Source organism: Patiria miniata, unplaced genomic scaffold (assembly GCF_015706575.1).
Source record: "Patiria miniata isolate m_02_andy unplaced genomic scaffold, ASM1570657v1 HiC_scaffold_20, whole genome shotgun sequence".
NCBI classification, from domain to species: Eukaryota; Metazoa; Echinodermata; class Asteroidea; order Valvatida; family Asterinidae; genus Patiria; species Patiria miniata.
The window spans coordinates 36,885,449-36,905,910 of NW_024037059.1; the positions used below are offsets into that span (position 1 = coordinate 36,885,449).

Consider the following 20,462-nt stretch of genomic DNA (forward strand, 5'->3'; position numbering starts at 1 on the left):
TTGTATTTTAAATCACAAGTAACTGATTTTAAGGTGCAGTTTTTTGTCATTCTTTTCCATTTTTTTGGTCATTTGTTCCTCTTGTTTACCACACAGGGAGTCCAAGATGACGTATCCCGCCACCTCAAGGACGTGGAGAAGGTGAAGGCTGCTGGTAACGAGCTGTCTGAGGAACAGCCAGACCTGAAACCGAGCATCGACAAGACCGTCAGTAAGTGCTCAAACTGCGGATGGTTCGTTCGCCTTTCGCCTAAAAAGTTGGCATATTATGGTCGAATTATTACTTTCACGAAGTTGCTTTGCAGAAAATATTCTTCAGTAAATAATATGCATTGGGAAAATGAAATAGAGAACCATTCAAAACCAGTCCAGTGGTTACCATCTTCGACTCATGTGCCGTGGTACATGGGTTCAAATCCTAACGGGGAGCATGGCGCTTGTCTTCTTAGGCAAGACACTTTACCACAATTGCCTCTTCCCACCCAGGAGTATAAATGGGTACCTGTGAGGGTAGAGACCAGATTGCGCTGAGCTTGAGCTGCTGTAGATAAAAGGGGTGATTATTTTGAAGCATTTTGAGACCTTTGGTAAAATGTGCTATATAAGCACCACTCAGCTTATTTTTGTGCTGAAGCTTGCTCCATGAATTGGTCTAAGACCCTCTTTGAGATTTGCGAAGAACGAAGAATGAAATACCAACATTTCTGTGGAAATAATAACACTGGCTTTCCTTTTTGTTTTCCAGATGAGGTTGTGACTAAATACAACAATCTGGACGTCTGCATGGCCACGCGCAGCAACGACCTGCATAGGGCCATGCGGGACATGCACGGCCTGGAGGAAGGCCTGGACATGTCCCAGAGCTGGCTGGACGAGCTGGAGCGGAAGCTGATGCGCATGGAAGGCACCAAGGTCACCGTCAAGCGGGAGCCCATCCTGGAGGAGGTGCAGAACCTGAAGGTGAGGTTTGGTGGGTCGGAGGTTAGGGGTTGAAGGTTGGGATCGTGGCACATTGGATGTTATTAAGCAGAGCCAAGAGATTCAGAGCCTGATGGTCAGCTTGTGGGTCAGAGATTAGGTGTGAATGGTTGAGATGATGGGATTCTGGATGACATTAATCGGGATTCGAAAGGTTTCAGAACCTGAAGGTGAGTTTGATGGGTCCGAGGGTAGGGGTTAAATGTTGGGATTATGGCACATAGGATGTCATTAAGCAGAGCCAAAGACTTGGTAACTGATGGTTAGCTTGTGGGTCTGAAAGTAGGTGTTAATGGTGGAGATGATGGGATTCTGGATGACAATAATCAGGATTCGAAAGGTTTCAAAACCTGAAGGTAAGTTTTTTTGGTCAGAGGGTTGGGGTAAATGTTGGGTTGGTGGCACCTTGAATGTCATTAATCGGGAGCCAAGAGGCTCGGATCCTGAAGGTAAGCTGGTGGGTAAGAGTGGGATGATGGGACTATTTGGATGTCATCATGTAGGAGCTAGGAAATTCAGAATGTAGAGGTGAGCTCATGAGTCGAATGGGAGCAATCGCCACATCCTACCTGTGTGCAAGCAGGTTAGAGGACAGGGGCGGGGAAGGTGGGGGATCTATTGGGTACCTCGTTCGTCAAGATCGAATTACAGTTCATTTAATTTTGCAATCTTCTCTAAGCATAAATTGCAGGAGATACTGAACATTCTACGGTGCCTTTGGAGTCAAGGGTAGAAAGGCTTACCATCAGATGACTATTAATGTATATAAGGAGGTACAGGAATTAGACTGATTTTTTGTGTGTCTGTGCCCTTTCTCTTGCTCAGATCCTGGAGCAGGACCTGAAGCACCACCGTCCGACCATCGAGACCCTGACGGAGAGGGTGGCCAAGGTCAGCCAGACCTCCAACCCCATCGTGGCCCGCAACCTGCAGGCTCAGATGGAAGGCATCAACCAGCGCTACGGCAAGCTCTGCGACGGCGTCGGTGCCTTCGACCAGGACCTGCGGGGGATGCTGGACAAGCTGGGCAAGCTGCTGGACGACGTGGACCAGCTGGAGGACTGGATGTTCCCGGTCCTGGACACGCTGGAGTCCCGGGACCTCAAGAAGCAGGAAATCCCCGAGATTGAGCGGGCCATCCAGGTATGATAAGGATTCCAGGCAGGATAAAGCTTTTCAGGCATACTGAGAAACGTGTGTTCAGAGAAGGATGTTGCCTGTACTCATTTGTGACACTAGGACCTAATATCATGGACTGCCACTGCTGAGCTTACAATGTTCTGCTATAGATTATGAGTGATATGCACCGCAAAAAAAACCCAAAACCCAAGTAGAAAAATTGCTTAGATTTACATCAACACTTACAGTTAACACAACTTGTCTATCAACTGTTAAGCAGCGCCATGAAAAATGGTCCCTGGTTTGCAGTCCAGTTTTTGCATGTTTACATTGTTTTGCCGTTTGCATCCCGATTTCTGTTGCAGAAAATCACACGGGAGGTGGACACCCACACGCCAGAGTACAAGCGCATCGGCAAGGTGGCTGAGGAGCTGACCAAGCACCACCGCACCCGCGACCCGACCTTCGTGGTGGACCTGATGAAGAGCCTGGACAGGAACTGGCAGACCATGGAGGAGGCTCTCACTAGGCTGTAAGTGGCCAGGCCACCAAGTTTTTGCAACTCTAAACAAGTTTTTGCCGATATACAAGTTCATGATTAATTTCCCTGCAAGTACTATCCAGAATTTAACCCTTTGCCCCTAATTGCTTACGTTCTAGATGCATTTGTTTTTGCATTTTGATGCCCTATGAAGTCCATCATCATCCATGTTTCTGTTGCATATAGAGAAGCAAATTGTGGTAAAGCCTCCTGCTCATGGACACATTTTTTACAATTTTAAAATTGACTTCCTGCCTATAATATCCTGCAGTTAACTATTCGTCCTTCGTTGCTTACATAGTAGAATTGATCAAACAATGCATTTGTTTTCACATTTTGACGCCCAGTGAAATCCATTGTTAACCCCGTCTGTGTTTAATCTGAGCAGAGAGAAGCAACTTGTGGTAAAGCATCCTCCTCACAGACACAAACTTTCTTAATTCCTAGAGTGGCCAATTTTTGTCATGTCGCCTCTGTTAGTATCCATTGTCGTCTCCATCGATATCTCTTCTGAATAGAGAGAAGCAAGTTGTGGTAAAGCATCCTGCTAATGGACAGTGTCCACACCTTCCCAATTTCTAGACTGACTTATATTTTTTTTACATGTTGTCGTGAGAATTATCCTTAATTTCTCTCTTGTTTCAGGAATGACTACCTACAGGAGAGGAAACAGCTGCACAACAAGTACCGCAACTCGGTCAAGGTGGTCAGCATGTGGCTGGAGAGCACAGAGGTCAAGTTTGACCAGCTGCCCAACATTGCCCGGGATCTGGACACCCTCAAGAACCAACTGGAACAGATGAAGGTACGGAAGTTCCTTAACCCCTGAAAAAAGGTCTCATTTTGTCAAAGCTTTTCACTAATGGAGCTTGGTTGAGATCTGGTGTCCCCCTTCCCTGTCTCAAAGCCATGTAGGATCATGTGCAATTTCCCGGACAAAACCTACCAATTTAATGACAGAAACCTTTCTTACAGTAAAGGTAGAACTGGTATCAAATACCCTGTTGTCTGAAATGGTATTGTTCGGAAGAAAAGAAAACTTGAAGGAGGTTGCACTTTTTCATGTGATAGCAGCAGAATCCGGTTACGAGAATCGAAAAGTTGTGCGCATGTTTCCTCTGTTTTCTAGACAGGGATAGTAGTCTCTGTGGTAAAACTTCAACAGGCTAGTTGTGTAGTAGGGATGGTGTACTAAATAACTTTTTGTTTTCTTGTTAGCCCCTGAAACGGGAAGTCACCGGCTTCAAACCCAAGATCAACGAGACCTACGAGCTGGGCAAATCACTGGACCAGCTGATCCAAGCCGCCGAGACCGTGGTGACCAATCGCCGCCGCTCCACCAAGGTGGCCGGCGGCGATGCGGCGCAGATGGAACGGCGCGTGGTGGAACTCCAGCAGAACTTCCAGGTGTCCGAAGGTGAGTCGCTTTGGTTACTTGAGTGTTTTGCATTAGTTCCAAGATTTGAAGGAATCCTAAAATGCCTTGGCTTTGGCCCTCTGATTGATCGATTTCATTTGCAGAAGATTATCCCAGAGGCCTGTTTCAAGAAGTTCTTGCTCTATAATATTAAGTACAAAATTACATAAAAAGGACTACAAAAAAAGTCCAGTCATAATAACGTAAGTGGCCAAATCGGCTGTAGCAACCGCAAGTCTGTATAACTGCGCAATTCGGCTTTCGAGCCGGGATGGATGTTATTCATGTTAACTTTATAAAGAATAAACCAGTTATGAATGAATGAACGAATAAACCTGAAGTTGCTGCTTGTTTAATTTTACTGCGTGTTTACCTGTGCTCAACATCTATATGAAATTTGCTCCTGCATTATTTAGATTGATCTTTCCCCCCCCCCCCCCCCCCCCCCCCCCCCCCGCCTACTAGACACGGAGGTGATGCGGGAAGTGAAAGGCCTGCGCACCGCCTACGAGACCCTGGACAAGAATGTGATCCTGCGGGAGGAGGGCATCCAGGAGATGTACGACATCATCCGCCAGTACAACGATCGCAACCAGGACCTGCAGGTCCTGCTGGACTGGAGCCGGCCCATCAAGGCCAAGCTGCAGGAACGCATCCCAGACATCCGGGACGTGTCCTCCCTGCAGGCTATCATCACGGACCACAAGGTAATGCGACTCCCGTCACTCCTGTGGTTTTGTTAATCCTTGGGTGCGTTTCAGTCACGCCAACATGTTTGCGGTGTTAGCTAGGCCCCTGCAAACATGCCAACCCCAAATGGAGTAATAATATGACAATCCTACAAGTGCTGCTGTTTGGATAGCAGCTATTTAAATCCATGAAGAATTAATTGTGACTTAAGAAGTGAAATGTTGCCAGCAATATTTGAATCAAAGCCCGGTTCATAGTTCATGCGAATGCGAATAAAATTTGAAGTCATGAAACATGTGCTGCGAAATTTGCCCGAGTTGAAATATGTTCAACTTTCACAAATTCGCAGAGCGAATACTCCCCATTACGTCACAAATTTGTGTTCACTTTCGCTTTCGCACTAAATACGAACCGGGCTTTAATTGGGATGCAAAAAAATAGAAACTTAAAAAAAAAAAATTTGGAAAAAAATTGCAACTGACTTGAGAAGACTGTTTACCTTCATTGCTAATGTTCTCCAATGTGTGTAATTTCTAGTCCATCTGGGCCATAGAAATGTTTCATGCAACACTTGCAAGAAAAATTAGAAGCCTGGTAAATGTAACAACCTTGCAGAGGTAAAAATCCCAAAGCCAAATTCGCAGAGTCTGTGATTTCCAAACGCAGCAGGATTCAACTTTGGCAAACTGCTTAACAGTACTAGCCCCCATTGTCTCAGAATTGGCCGTTTATGCACTGGTGTTGATGCCTCATTGCAGCAAGGTCCCACAGGCTTTTTACACCTGTCACACTTGTTGCAGCTGGCAAGGGTTTGGGTTAATTGATTAATGCATCGCTCATTCTCAACAGGCCCTGCACTCTGAGCTGGTCTCCCGCCGGCCGGTCATCCTGGAGGCCATTCAGAACGCCGAGCACCTACTCCACGACCGTCGCGACAAGCTGACCCCGCAGCAGGTCCAAGAGATGCAACGTCGCATCGACGAGCTGAGGGAGTACTACGAGAACCTGGTCGGACTGTCGCTGGAGAGGCTGAACGCCCTGCGGGACATGCTGGCCCTGCTGGACTCGGAACAGAGAGACAAGGTAGGCGAAGGGATTTTCAACTGAGCCTCCCTGGTTTAATGGGTTGTTTGTTTTTCATGGAAGTTCATAGTAATAATGTAGGATTTATATTGCAATTTGTCTGGAGAATCCAACCCAAGATTTGTGGGTAACCGTTCAGGGTGTGAGTCCAGCCTGAGGTGAGTTTGTCTTACATACGCAGTGTGGACTTCCGAACAAAAGACGTCCACATAATGTAGGTAGCACCGACGTTGTGTGGACTTACCCCACGTCCACACAGTGTTTCCCCATTTCTGGAAAACAGGTTTAGAGGCATTTTTGGGTTAGGTTTATCTGTAGCAGAATGAAGAGAAACACTAAAGGGAATCATAGAAAAAAAATTGGGTTGAAAGAGTTTTCACAGTTTGAGAAAAATGAGTTTTTTCACTGGTTTTTCTTAACTACACGAAAGCAATGGAAAGTCCACACTAGTCATGTGAAACAAGTGTGGGTGTGTGTGTGTGTGTGTCCTTGGGCAAGTCACTTTATCATTACTTGCTCTCTCTCTCAACCCAGGAGTAACGGTAGCTGGGCAAAGATGGTTTACTGGGAGGGCAAAGATGGTTTACTGTGATTGTTTTTAGCTGCTTTGCTACAAAATAACAGCATCAAGCTGTAATACTCCCCGTGGAGCTGAGATGATCTGTGGAATTTGACTTGGCCCAACGAGCTGGGGTAGTAATGATGTAGCAGCCTTAACATCAATATTAAAGGAAATGTGCACTTCATAGATGTGCATTAATTATAAATAATAACAATACGTAGCACTCTTGTCTACCGGTAGTTGTGAATGTACAATTGAATGTTTTCATTTTGACAATGTTAACTTCCCCCTTCTGTTCCAGGCTGCCCTGGAGCGTGAGACCAAGCAGCGAGTGGACACCCTGGTGGACCTCCTGGACTGGGTCACCAAGGCAGAGCAGTCCCTGGGCAATGAGCAGCCCCTCCATGAGCAGCACCCGCCGCTCACACACCAAGCCAAGGAACACAAGGTAGGAAAGAGTTGTATGTCTAAGATACCCCAAGTTTTTCCCCTCTCTTCCGGATTAACTGGTCAGAAAGAAAATCAGCCTGTTATGATGTATCCACAGCTAAGTACAGCATAGATACCTGTTATTTCACTTGTAATGTTGTTTTTTTTTATCCGCAGACACTCAACGATGACATCTTGGCTCACCAGCAGCCAGTGCTTCTGGCAGTGCACAACACGGAGACCTTCCTGGAGAACCGCGGCGGCCAGCTAGGGCCCGAGGTCCGCAACAAGCTCCAAGAAGGCAAGACGGCCCTCAAGACCCGCTACGACACCGTGACCAGGGATTCAGAGTCCCGCGTGCGCCAGCTGAACAACGGCGAGGACATCTTGGAGCGGCTGGAGCCGGACGCCGCCAGCTTAGAGGAGTGGCTCCAGGGAGCCGAGCGCTCCATGGAAAAGTTCCACCGGGAGATTGGCTCAGACACGGAAACGCTCCGCCGGCAGGTGCGCCAGCTCAAGGACTTCAACGAGGACGTCTTCAGCCACAAGGGCGACCTGAAGATGATCAACATGGCGGGACAGAAGTTCGTCAACGGCGCGGACCTCTACCGCAAGACCATCGGCGACTTCCGCACCAACGTCCTCCCGCGACAGTTCAACCAGAGCTTCCGCGAGGACCCCGAGAGGAACCTGATCCGGGACAACCTGAACAACCTGAACGCCCGCTACGACCGGCTGCAGAATGCCAGCAGCACACACTTCACGGTCCTGAGCGACCTCCTGGACAAGCTGGCCCGCTACAAGGACTCTGTGGATGTGACCCTGTCCTGGCTTCAGGAGGCCTACGAGACGCTGAACAGACTGATGAGAGAACCAGTGGGAGTGGAGCCAGAGTTTGTCCGCAAACAGATTGATCGACTCAAGGTGAGGAAATTTTTTTGTTGTTGCCTGTTTATAATATTTAGAGATTGGCAGCTATCATAAAAAAATTTCAGTTGAAGATATGTTTATACTGAACATGTCTTTGTCCAGTTCGCACTGGAAGCCGTGTATACACACAAAAGTTTTGCGATATTCGGAACGGATGACAGATAAACACGCAGGGAGCGAGGCCGGAAATATCTGTCTGCGACCCGTTCGCAGCGAGCAAGGCCAGATATATGAGTGTGCTGCCCGAGGGTGATGGCTTATTTCTCTCTCTTCCTCCCTCAGATTTTCTACGATGATGTCACAGCGCACGCCAAGGACGTGGAGCGCTGCCGTGAGACTGGCCAAGATCTGTGCGAGGGTCATCCCGAACTCAAACCCGACGTGGAGAAAACAGTCGGTCAGTAGTTATCATTGTTGGAATCAGTATTTATCTGGGGTGCCTGGAGAATAAGAATTATTATTTGTTTCCCTGTTTATTCCATATTGTGTCGTTGATATTCACTGCAAACATTCTGGGACCAAAAAAAACCAACCAATTTGTGAGGCGTTCTGGCAAAATGAGACGAAACTGGGCACAGGCCTTTGTGGAGAAAAAGGCAAAAAAGTTAATAGGGGTGATTTTTTTTCTGATTTTTAGATTTATTGATATTTGTAATCTTTGATATGTCAGCTGCATACATTTTTAAAAACTTGTATTAAAATCGTGGAATAAAAGTGTTTTTAAGAAAAACAACTGGCATCTTTATTTTCATGACTGAATATTTGAATATTAACCAAATATTTTCATAGCCTTTGCCAATTTGAATATTTGAAGGAAAAAAGAAAAAAACAACGTACATACACACGTTATCGTAAAGTTGCAGCTTTTGTGGACTTTTACTTTTTTGTCAACGGCGGTTCATTGTTCACATCTTTTTAGCAGGTTAAAGCCCTTTTGAAAATTTAAAAATGTTTATTTTAAAATACTCCAGTGCCTCATATTGATTGCTGCATGCAAATTTTAACCAGAAATTTCTTCGTGCAGATTTTTACCGGCACAGCATGCAGTTGCAGCTGGCAGTTTCAAATATCCAAATATTTGCTCCAAATCAGTTTCGGGTAATCGAAACTAAATTAAGTAAACCCCATAGCTTCACTAACATACTCCTGTCTCTCGTTTGTATTTTTCCAGGAGCCATCGTCGACAAATACAACGGGCTGAACTCCAGCTACAGTGACCGCATGAACCTCCTGCGCAGCACGCTGACCAAGACCCAGGACGTCCAGGAGAGCATGGACAGCATCCTGAACTGGCTCAACACGGCCGACCGCACCGAGACCCAGCTGGAGCAGGGCTCGGTCCTGCAGGCCAAGCGGGAACCGATTCAGGAGAGCTGCAACCAGCAGAAGGTATGTTCGTATTTTTGTTCGACCTGAAAGGCCATCCTGCTGTACTCTGGCTGACTGAGTCTTTGACTGACTGGCTTGACTGAGTCACTAATGTCCTAAACTGTGACCTTCAGGTACAGCTTGACTAGGCACACCTAGTCCTGTTCTTATCTCAGGATTCCTACAATCATGGAAACAAATCCTGGAAGATCCTTGAATTTAGAGCTATAAGGCCAAAAAATAAAAGTCTCCGGTTTCTGGTATTCGCGCGTGTCGTCGCCATGCGCCTGTCGGCAATATTGAAAAGTTGTTTTTCCAATATAAGATGATGTCTCAAAACTGCCAAACTCACTGGTTTGACTGGAATTCTGCTGCTGCACAATTTTAATTTATTTTTAGATGGGGACACGATCGAGTGTAAGCTCCCATACATTTTACACTATATTTAGTTGGGCACCATTTGCAGAAGGTGTTGCAATTTTGTAATTGTGCGTCTGGAAGCCAGACTGAGGGAGCGATGTCCTGTATCTGGAACCTGTAAACACTTTTTAATGAGCGCAGACTAATGACCAGCCTGGCAGTCGCTGGATGGTCCAAGTTATAACGTTACTACCATTTTCCCTGATTTTTGTCTTGACTATCCAAATTTCCCGAAGAATGTTCGTGTCGGTCGAGATCGTAAGTGGGTGCAGAATTCTCAAGCCTTATGGCCTTACTGAGGTCACCTCAAGTTCCACTCTGAAGCAAAGTTTTTGGAGAGTTTTAACTGGGGATCGAAGTGTCATCTGCAACATCAGCCGACATTTGCAGAAAAAAAAAGTAGGAAAAAAACAAACAAAAAAACGTGTCGCCGCACCACTTTTGGGGCAAGCTCCATTCCAGAACCCGGAGACTTTTTTGGGGAGCCTAATGGAAAGCCATGGAATTTTGTTATGCGACAAGTCTTGGAAAGTTGATATTACAAGAACAAAGTCCTGGAAATGTCCGGGAATCCTGCACAGCCCGTACGTGATGATGTGAAATATTCAGCTATGGCAGTCATCGAGTTAGCATCCCAGTTTACAGTTCATGTACTTCCTCTTTACGCATGTTCTTGCATGCTTTTAACTTGTTGCATGTCCAGTGCACCATTGTGATGCCTTTAAGGTGCTCAGTTGTCTTGCATCAAACTGGAAGGCAGAAAGGTACTGGTATCCTTTGCCTCAGTGTGATGACTGGCCAGCATATTGTGAATAGGCTCCTAAGATGCCAAAACAGTGTAGGAATTGGTCATGGAAAGACCTTTTACATTATTGTATTAGCTGTATACACATTGTGTATCTTGAAAACAAAAGAGGAAACTATCGCCATTGGAATTTTGAGGATCCGAAACATGATGTAACAATTGTCTATTATCTATTGCTGTGCAGAGTTTCATTTTATTTTTTACTTATTTAATTTATTTTATTTCAATTAAAAGAAACAAAAGTGTTTGAAACGATCGAATTACATTATTATATTAAAAAATGAAACATTGATTGATTTGAAATTTATTTTCTCCCGTCACAGAGCTTTGCCACGGAGCTGCAGAGCTATCGGCCCAGCATTGAGTCCGTCAACATGAACGCTGCCCCGCTGCTGCGCGAGAGCACCCCGGAGATGGCGCGCACCATCCAAACCAAACTAGACAAGATCAACTCTGGCTACAGTGACATCAGTGACCGCACAAAGGTATGTAAAACAAAGTCCAGTCCGTGGATTAAGGCTGTACCAAATATCCAAATTTTTGATTGGGTTGATCTGGGTCACTCCTCATACTTTGTGGTTTAGCGCAACTCTGAAACCCAGTCTGAAACAGGTTTCAGTCAAACACCTGTAAATTAACGAACCAAGTCATTTTGTAATCAAAAAAGTATTGCCTTCAGGTCCCCAACCCTCTGTCAATTCACGTGTCCAATTTCCCTCTTTTTTTCTTTTTTTTAAATATTCCAGAAACTTGGTGACAACTGGAACAACGCCAGGAACCAGGTGGAGAACGCAGAGGATTCCGTCGACACTCTTGATGACTTCATCCTGCCAGTGGTCGAGCAGCTGCAGTCTTCAGAACTCATGAAGATGGATCCGCCCCTGCTCAGCAAGAAGCTCAAGGTAAGAGTCAATCACAAGATCATCACAAATCTATTCACAAGTCCAGTCACAAGTCCGTTTACGAGTCCAGCCTCAAATAACAGGCGATAAACAATAACAACAGAATGCCTGACTTTGTCACAGTTGGGGACTTGAGATGGACTTGTGCTGTCTTGTGTGAGGTTTTGTGAGGACCTGTGAGGTTTTGTGAGGACCTGTGAGGTTTTGTGAGGACTTACAAGCTTTATGAGTAGTTGTGAGGTTTTATGAGGACTTGTGAGGACTTGTGATGGACTTGTAAGGACTTGCAGTGGCTCCTTGCGAGAGCAAGACGGGGTGTTTTTGACCAGTTCTGAGAGCTCCAATGGAGGGAAACACAACATGCGTGTACTGGTTCATGCTTGTATAGCGTGAAGGTCCACGACCAATTCTATTCTAGTCAGACGTCGTCGGCAGTGCGTTCAAATGCCACTCTCAGTGGTATCCCCCAACTCTCCATTTCGTATGGTTGCGTGGCTCCAGTTTTGAGAGCCCCAAAAGTCCTCACAAGTCCATCACAAGTCCTCACAAGTCCTCACAAAACCTCACAAGTCCTTACAAAACCTCACAAGTACTCACAAAGTATTGTTGAGGGAGTACTTGTGCATGGAGCCAATGGACTTGTGATGGACTTGTGACTGACTTGTGACCGACTTGAGACTGACTTGAGACTGACTTGAGACGATTTGTAAGAACATTTCCACATCTCTAACAAATTATTCTGGGTCAACTCATTCCATGTTTAATGTTGACTGGAGGTAGTACACAGTGATTAAATTGGACAAAAAAAGACCCCTGCCCCCCAAAAAACCCATTGGAAGATAAACGAAAACATGAATTGTTTGTTGATTATAACCATAGGACATCAGCCAGCAGATTGACCGGCAGCGACCTAACTACCAGAAGACCCGTCAACAGATGGAGGAGGTCATCAGGAACCCTGCCATCAAGGACTCCTCCGCCATGTCCTCCATGCTGAACAACGTGGACGGCAACTGGAACACAATGGAGGACATCCTCAACACAAGGTATCCCTGCTTGTCTTTTCACCCTTGATGAACATGTATTATGTAAAAGTCCAGCAAAGATCTCTTTTTAATGATTTTGAGCATCTCCCAACTTTCCCTTTCTTACCATTGAGGGGGTACTTGGTCATGGATTCCATGTTTCCACACATTGCTATAAGTGCTCAGGCGTAAGCTACCCAGCAAATTAACCACTTGTCGACCAATGGTGTTCTTTCAAACTTAATTGCTGCTATGTTGACATGGAATGATTTTTCCCCTGAATCTCCTATCAGGATGCAGCAACTGGAGGAGTTGGAGGACGCCAACAGGCACTACAACACCTGCAGTGACGACATCGACCGGATCGTGGGCACCATGGAGAGGAAGTTTGAGCAGCTGCCGTCGGTCACACGAGACAGCAAGATTATCTCTAGTCAGATGAACAGTGTCAAGGTAAGGAACTAAAAGAGTGCTCAAGGCACTACATCATTATTACCCCCGCTCATTGGGCCAATGAAACATTCCAAGTACCATCTCAGCTCCCCGGGGAGTATACAGCTCGATGCTGCCATTTCGGCACAAAGCAGCTAAAATCAACCACAGTATTTAAACCATCTCTGCCCTCACAGGTACCCATTTACTCCTGGGTGGAGAGAACCAATGAGTGGCAAAGTGCCTTTCCCAAGAAAGCAGGAGATCAGGCTCTCACTGTGGCTGGTCCAAGAATCTGGAACTCCATCCCACAATCAGTTCGATGCTCCACCTCAATACATATGTTTAAATCCTCACTAAAAACCTACCTGTTCACTTGATTCATGTTAATGTTCTTTTTTGTTTTTTTCCCCCTACTTTATGTACTATCAGAGGTTTCCTTGGTTGCACTTTGTAACCTTTGGAAAAGGCGCGTTATAAATGTTATTATTGTTATTTATTAAAGGGCAAGTTGGATTTTTGATTTTGCAATGGCTGCTGGACCGAAAAAAAAAAATCCTGGCTACCTTCCAGCCCGAAGGGATTTTAAGAAAATTTGTTGGCATCACTCTTGAATGAGAAACTCATTACGTATCAATATAGGTTTCAATATCAGGTTTTGCCCTTCACTGAAGTAACTTCAAAAGTACTGTATGCTCTGTGCTGTCTGAGCGCTTGCATGAACAACTACTCAAGCTTACTCGGATGGGACTCGAACCCACACCCTCCTGCTTGCTAGTGCAGTCGTCTTCCAACTCGACCACCACTCTTGCTGGGGTCGGCTGGCTGGTTCGAGTCTGCTACGGCAGCGAGTGATATTCCATTGTTACATCAATCATCTCTTGATTTTTTCCTTTTCCGCAGCCATTGAAGAAAGAATCAGCCCAGCTCAAGCCGCGCATGGAGGAGATGTCGAACATCTGCAAGACCCTGGACAACCTACAGCGGGAGGTCATCACCCCGGTCCAGGCCAAGCCCGTCCAGCGCTCCATGCAGCTGGGCAGCATGGCCCCCGGTGAGCCCCAGGTCAAGAAGGTCAAGAGGACGTTTGAGGAGCTGTCCCGCAGCACTTTCCTTCCCCAAGGTAAGATTATCCAAGCTTTTTCCGCGTTCGCATTGGACTTAAGTTCGTAATTATGGTGGATCCCAGGTCAAGAGGACGTTTGAGGAGCTGTCCCGTTGTGCCTTCAGTCCTTGTAAGATTATCCAAGCTTTTGAAATACTAGCGATAAATAATAAAAATAAAATAAACAATGTGGTAACAAAATGGTTAAAAAATTGGACACTTATAACCAACACATGGACCACAAAATTGGGATCTTGTGCGTGTGACCAACAGACAAGGGCTTAAACAGTCAACTTTTTCTACCTGACCAGAATCGGAGCCCACCCAGCGCCTCAACTCTTCCAGCCGGCGCTATGACGACCTGAGCAAGAACATCAACTACCGTCTGGAGGACCTGGAGCTCATGCAGGACTTCATCGGCCACAACGACGACGGCAACGACCTGCTGTCCTGGGCCATGACCACGGACGCCAAGCTGGACCGACAGCGACCCACCAGCAACGACATCGACACACTGCAGAAGGAGATCGACAACTTTAGTGTGAGTGGATTGTTTGTCATCACAAGTCCATCAGGAGTTGCATGTCAACTGTGGCAAAGCTTAACTTCGTCATTGCCCATCCCTTTATATTAGTAACTAGACTTGTGATTGATTCAGGTAACTTGCCTTTTCTAGATGATTTGTTAACAAGAGGAGATTTTATCACCTTTGTCTCCAACAGCTCCTGGCCCAAGACGTTGACAACCACAACAACCCCATCAACGACATGATCCGTCGCCTCGACAACTTCTACAACCAGAACCTGGACCGTCTGTCGCCCGAGCAGCGCGACGCCCTGCAGCGCCTCAGCGACGACCTGCGCAACCGCTACGACGAGCTGGTGCGCAAGAGCCGGCTGGAGATGACGGACGCCGAGAACCGGCTGAACCAGCTGCGATCGGAACAGGACGAACTGGTCAGTCTTAGTTGAATGATGACTGTCGTTTAGAAAAATCAATAGACTCTCTGCATCCAGAGACAAAACTTTTCTGAATTTGATTGGAAAACCGACTTTCTGACTTTTCCAACAAAACGTGATTTTTTTAACGATTTTTCCACAATGTGTGATGTTATTTAAATTATAATTTCAAAGCAGAGTCGAAAAAGTTGATGAAAATGGCACATACAAATTATTGCGAACGTAGTTTTAAACTTTTTCACCGGTCATAACTAGAGTGTTTATACTGTAGAAACACTTAGGCCAACACTGACTGAAGCCTTTTCCGGCTTGATAAATGGTTAAACATTGACCTGTGAAATGGAAAATTACTACGTTGAATTTTTTTATAAATTTTTGCTCATTAAAATTGTGCAAATACATCTGGCCACATGCACTGATAATAGTTGGCACTTGCTGTAAATCACTCTTTTTCAAATCACCAAGTGCACGGTACAAAATTCATTTCTTGTTACTTAATTGGAAAAAAAGGGAAACCAGTTACCTTCACAGGAACCAGTTACCCTCCAAGGAAGCCTGTTACCTTGGAAACCAATTATCCTGCTTGGGAACCTATCACCCTTCCAAGATTTACTGTCGAGACTAAGATTAAAAAAAAAGTAGACTCTGAGAAACGAGGATGTACATCTTCTGAACTTTCATCCTTTTTTTTCTGGTTTTTGTTTTGCAGAACACCCTGAATTCCCGCAGTCAGAAGCTAATGGGCGATATGACGCAGCTCTCCAACTGGATCGACAATGCGGAGAAGGCCCTGGGTTCTGAGCAGCCGCTGAACGAGGAAGTCAGGCCCCTCAACCAGCAGGTCAACCAACACAAGGTAAGAGATTGAAGCGATTTCTGAAACCTTGGCTTCATTTATGGTTTTGACTACAGGAGATTCCTGGCCAAAGTTTAAAGCAGTTTGAAAAGTTGTAAGTAACATATTGGCACCGTACATGTGTGTGTGTGTACTTTTCCTTTATTCCTCAAATGTCGGGCAAAAATGTCAACAGTCCTCTTAACATCCCTGGAAGTGGTGTAAGCACAAAACGGTAATCCTACGCACAGAATTTAGCAAAGCCGTCAAATTGGGCATTGAATTCCGTCTGGTGGTTCTTCATGTTCAATTCAGCTCAGTTTGCAATTTTTGCCATGAATAAACCATTTTTTGAATTGAATTGAAATTCTCAAAATGTCCAGGTCCTCCATGAGGACATCGTCAAGCACCAGGAGCCCATCCTGAAGTCAGAGCAAGACACCAAGCGCTTCCTGGACCAGTACGGCCCCCGCCTGCGGGACGCTGACCGTAGCAAGCTCCAGGACATGGCCGACAACCTGCACTCCCGCTACGACGTGGTCAACAACCAGTCCCACCAGCGGCTGAACAAGCAAGGGTACTGCGCTGACGACCTGAACAAGTACGACACGGAAGGTGGGTCCTTCGGCAGCTGGCTGGACGGCGCCGAGCGCAAACTGCAGCAGGCCCAGAAGAGCGTACCCCAGGACCTGGAGGCCCTGCAGCGGCAGATTGCCGACCAGAAAGCCTTCACCGAGGAGGTCAGCGACCAAAAGGGAGACCTGAAGTTCATCAGCATGACAGGCCAGAAATTCCTCAATGATGCAAAGGTTTGTAGTAGTTCTGTAGAACTTCAAGTAGCTGGAATCATTCAAAATGATGCATGTGCGGGAGGAGACGTATGTGGTTCAAATACAATACAAGGCTTACCCAGTCAAACAGGACCCGAAAGTCTCAATTTGGGTCATTATTTATACTCCATCAAAAATGTAACCAAGACAAAATGTGGCATATTTTTGTTGAAATATTTCAAGAATGGTACCTAAGAAAAACGAAAACCATTTGCTTGGAGGAAAACCTGTCTTCAAATTTTACAAACTCCTTTTCGTCATATGAAATAACAATTCATGTAGCACCTATGACTTCACAAAGTTTTGAAAATTTCTGAAAAAAAAGTGAGATTAATTTACTGTTTAAATTAATGTTTGAAATCAGGACTTGTAAATACAGTTACACCATTTCTGTAAACCCGCCCCCCTTCTGCAGGGCTACAAGTCCGACCTGTCTGAGTTCCGGGCCACCACTCTGCCCCGCGACTTCATCCGCTCCTTCCAGGAGAACCCCGACACCAACATCATCACAGACCGGCTGGGCAACCTGAACGACCGCTACGCCAACCTCAAGACGGACAGCATCCGCTTCACCAACGAGCTGGCCGACATCGCCGACCGCTTGCAGCGCTACCAGAAGTCAGTCAACACAGCCGACCGGTGGCTTGGGGACTCGCGCTCCACGCTGGACGGTTTGTTGAGCAAGCCTGTCCCAGCCGAGGCGTCGGAAATACAGAAGCAAATCGACGACCTCAAGGTACTCAATCGAATTTATAGCAAGTTGATTGTATGTTGGAGCTTTTATTACTTTCTAATGTTTTCACAAAATCTTTAAAGATTTAGGAAGACACTTCACAAAATGAGTTAGGGATTTAGGATCAATTTTTAGCAAAATAAACCTAAAAATTATAGTAGTCTTTAAGGTTCTGTTTTTCAAGAGAATTACCAGAAACTTGTATTTTTGTCTTGCAAGTCTCTCTATGCCCTCTTTTCTTTATAATTGTTATCCTACTTCTCCAAAATTTGACCTGTTGTTTAAATTTCAAATTAATAGATAAGATCCACTTTTGAAGTTAATATCAGTTCAAAAATTTCAGACCTTGTTCAATTTCCTTCTAATTTTGTCCCTTGAACCAATTTGCCCAAAATACCTACCGAAGGAAGCAGGATGCTTTGGGTTCACAAATATCATTAAAAATTCTTCCCCACTAGGTCTTCTTTGACGGTGTGGTGCACTTCTCGGACGAGATCGACGCCGTCAAGACCAACGGCAACGACCTGTGTGCGGTGCAGCCCCAGCTGGCGCCCAGCGTGGGCCGGACCACGGACGACGTCAACCAGCGCTACAACGCCCTCCACGGCCAGATCGGGGATCGGCTGAACAGCTTGCAGGACGCCCTGGGCAAGTCCCGCAGCGTGCAGGACAGCCTGGACAGCCTGCTCAAGTGGCTGGACCAGGCCGAGAAGGAAGCCCACATCATGGACAAAGGGACCGTCGTCAAAGTTGAACGGGAGCCACTGCAGGAATCCTCGCAGAACTGCAAGGTAAACGGGTAGTTCGGGCAACAACCCACAAAACCTCTCACTTCGGATTTTCGGTTGCGCAGGTCGTCGCTGAGGCGCTGCAGGGCATCGCGCTGCTCGGGCGACAGACGGTCCAGGTTCTGGTTGTAGTGGGACGTTGGCCGATTGGCACGTGATGTACAAATAACGCATTGCGTTCAGTATTGCATGAAGTCTGCTGGAGGAGTAGGTCAATCTCCTGGCAGTTACTGTCGTTGTTTACCGCTCTTACTTGTAAATGTATTTATAAATCAACTTCCTGACTCCGTGGGTTGCACACTCATTTTAAAAATGTCTTGAGATCTACAAAAACTTGCTGTTAACCAATTCGGCTTGTAAAGCATTGTGTGTGTTAAACTACACACGCAACAATTCTATAAATTAAAAAGTAATTATAGGCTTAAAAGTCTTCCGATGGTATTTTGAATCAATTCCATTCCCCATCGCAGGTCTTCCAGACGGACATCAACAACCATGCCCCCGTGGTGCAGAACCTGAATGACCAAGTCACCAAGCTGATGCGCACCAGCGAGCCCAAGGTGGCCGAGGTCCTGAAGAACCGCATGGACGAGGTCAACCAGCGCTACGCCGGCGTGGACCACACAGCCAAGCGGCACGGCGGCCAGCTGACAGACCTGACGGACAAGCTGAACGAGTTCGAGAAGGAGGTGGACCTGCTGGAGAACTGGGAGCTGCCGTTGCTGGAGACGCTAGAGTCGCGCCGCTTCATGAAGGACGAGCTGCCCAGCGTCCACAGCAAGCTGACGGTGAGCTTCTAAATCCGTGTTCCCATTTAACCTGTAACACTTATGGCGACCGTTGAGTAACACTTATGGCGACCGTTGTCAACTTATTTAAAATTAAGTCAAGTGTGGACAGCCCCCCCATGTGTTGATCGTCGATTGTAAGCTTTACTCTCTGCAGTGATAAGTTTACAGGGCCAACAGGGTTGCGATAGAATACTTGTGCTGTGTTCTGCGATATTTGTCTGCACCCACATCTGGTGTTGGGTTAAAGGCCAATCGTAGGGCGCTCTAGAAGAAATCCTGTGAGAGCACGGTATGGTGACGTTTAACGTTACAAATCCAAGTGTGGACACACAGAAAACTAACCACAATGGATTGTTAGCAGTCACTTGCAGCAACATTATACAAAAAGTTAAGTCCAGTGTGAACGCAGCATTAGCGTATGTAGAAATCCCATTCCAGCGAAGCCGCATTTTCTCAGTGGGGACAAATTTGCTAAGAGTCGTTTTTTTTTTATTTGAAAAAAATTATGTTCATTTCACCCAACCTTGCCGTAACCAGACATGCCAGAAGATGCTAAAAGAGTTTGTTCTTTTCTGCGTTTTTATTGAGCTGCAGTTTTCTAGGTAATGTTGTGAAAATGTGAAAATTGAAAAAAAAACAAAAAAAAGACCGCCCAAAGAGATCTGAATTCATCTTTGCCACATTTATTTCCGTCTCTCTTAGGATGCCACCAGGCAAGTAGAGAACCACCGGCCCCAGCTGGCCAAGGTCCACAAGCTGGCCGAGGAGCTGCTCAGCCACCCTCGCGGCAACGACACCACCTACGTCCAGAAAGTCCTGGACAGTGTGGACAGCAACTGGGAGACTACAGAGGACGTCCTGGAGAAGAGGTACCGACATTCACAGTTCAAGATTTGACAATTTTTGTTGAGATGTAAAAATGGCATTTAAGTACTTCAGGTTTTAAAGATGGAAATTTAGTTTACTTGATAAGATTGTGAATGCCATGCACAACTAGTAGATGGCACTTTGAGACCATTTTCAAGAGCCCTATTGGGAGGGACAGGACATGTGCCCATACCAGTTTGTGCGCATATTGCGCGAAGTAGGCATGACTTCTGGATATGCACAAATATGTAGTGTCTTTGTGTGAGCACTGGGCGCGATAGGTAACGCTTTCGAATGTCCCTTCGAGCCTGTTAGCCGTTATACCACCCTAAACCACTGTAGCACACTAAGGAATAAATACAGTGTATTACAGTGTAGTACAAGTGCTAAAGGGTTAGTGATGAGTGAATGTAGTCATTCTATCAGGGCTAACTGTCTCTTTCTGCACTCGCTATTTCATCAAGGAATTCCCAGTTCGAGAACCGCCAGGCGGCCACCAAGAAATACTTGGCTGCCCACAAAGACACCAGCTACTGGCTTGACAACACGGAGCGTCGCGTCAACCAGCTCCAGGCCGTCTCCAAGGATCCCGGAACCATCGACATCCAGTTGAAGGAGGTCCGGCCCATCCGGGAGGAAGTCGTGGCCTACGAGCCCCAGGTGGACACCGTCTGCAGCCTGGGTACCACCCTGGACCGGCTGGTTAAAGAGACGGAGTCACCGCTGTCCGTGCCGCCGCACCAGCGGTCGACTTCCGTGGGACAGGCCCGGCGACCCGGGGAGCGGCTGCGACCCAAGATGATCGAGGAGTCTCTGGATCAGAGCTTCCTGGAAGGTGAGAAAACTGTGGCAC

At 46.4% G+C, this 20,462-nt stretch overlaps 1 protein-coding gene across 1 annotated transcript in view; it reads left to right on the top strand.

The window, feature by feature from the left end:
- The window catches only part of LOC119728943, a 288,712-nt gene that overhangs the window by 105,265 nt on the left and 162,985 nt on the right, over positions 1 to 20,462 (top strand). Inside the window, exons 48-73 of the mRNA XM_038201391.1 lie at positions 97 to 211; positions 746 to 960; positions 1,804 to 2,121; positions 2,463 to 2,629; positions 3,284 to 3,443; positions 3,857 to 4,055; positions 4,521 to 4,762; positions 5,595 to 5,828; positions 6,692 to 6,838; positions 6,997 to 7,743; positions 8,032 to 8,146; positions 8,921 to 9,138; positions 10,666 to 10,827; positions 11,089 to 11,244; positions 12,124 to 12,290; positions 12,563 to 12,722; positions 13,605 to 13,824; positions 14,118 to 14,347; positions 14,529 to 14,762; positions 15,475 to 15,621; positions 15,984 to 16,409; positions 16,846 to 17,166; positions 17,622 to 17,954; positions 18,422 to 18,739; positions 19,445 to 19,611; positions 20,074 to 20,444. Coding sequence (XP_038057319.1) covers positions 97 to 211; positions 746 to 960; positions 1,804 to 2,121; positions 2,463 to 2,629; positions 3,284 to 3,443; positions 3,857 to 4,055; positions 4,521 to 4,762; positions 5,595 to 5,828; positions 6,692 to 6,838; positions 6,997 to 7,743; positions 8,032 to 8,146; positions 8,921 to 9,138; positions 10,666 to 10,827; positions 11,089 to 11,244; positions 12,124 to 12,290; positions 12,563 to 12,722; positions 13,605 to 13,824; positions 14,118 to 14,347; positions 14,529 to 14,762; positions 15,475 to 15,621; positions 15,984 to 16,409; positions 16,846 to 17,166; positions 17,622 to 17,954; positions 18,422 to 18,739; positions 19,445 to 19,611; positions 20,074 to 20,444 — 6,289 coding nt within the window. The remainder of the gene's footprint in view (positions 1 to 96; positions 212 to 745; positions 961 to 1,803; positions 2,122 to 2,462; positions 2,630 to 3,283; positions 3,444 to 3,856; positions 4,056 to 4,520; positions 4,763 to 5,594; positions 5,829 to 6,691; positions 6,839 to 6,996; positions 7,744 to 8,031; positions 8,147 to 8,920; positions 9,139 to 10,665; positions 10,828 to 11,088; positions 11,245 to 12,123; positions 12,291 to 12,562; positions 12,723 to 13,604; positions 13,825 to 14,117; positions 14,348 to 14,528; positions 14,763 to 15,474; positions 15,622 to 15,983; positions 16,410 to 16,845; positions 17,167 to 17,621; positions 17,955 to 18,421; positions 18,740 to 19,444; positions 19,612 to 20,073; positions 20,445 to 20,462) is intronic.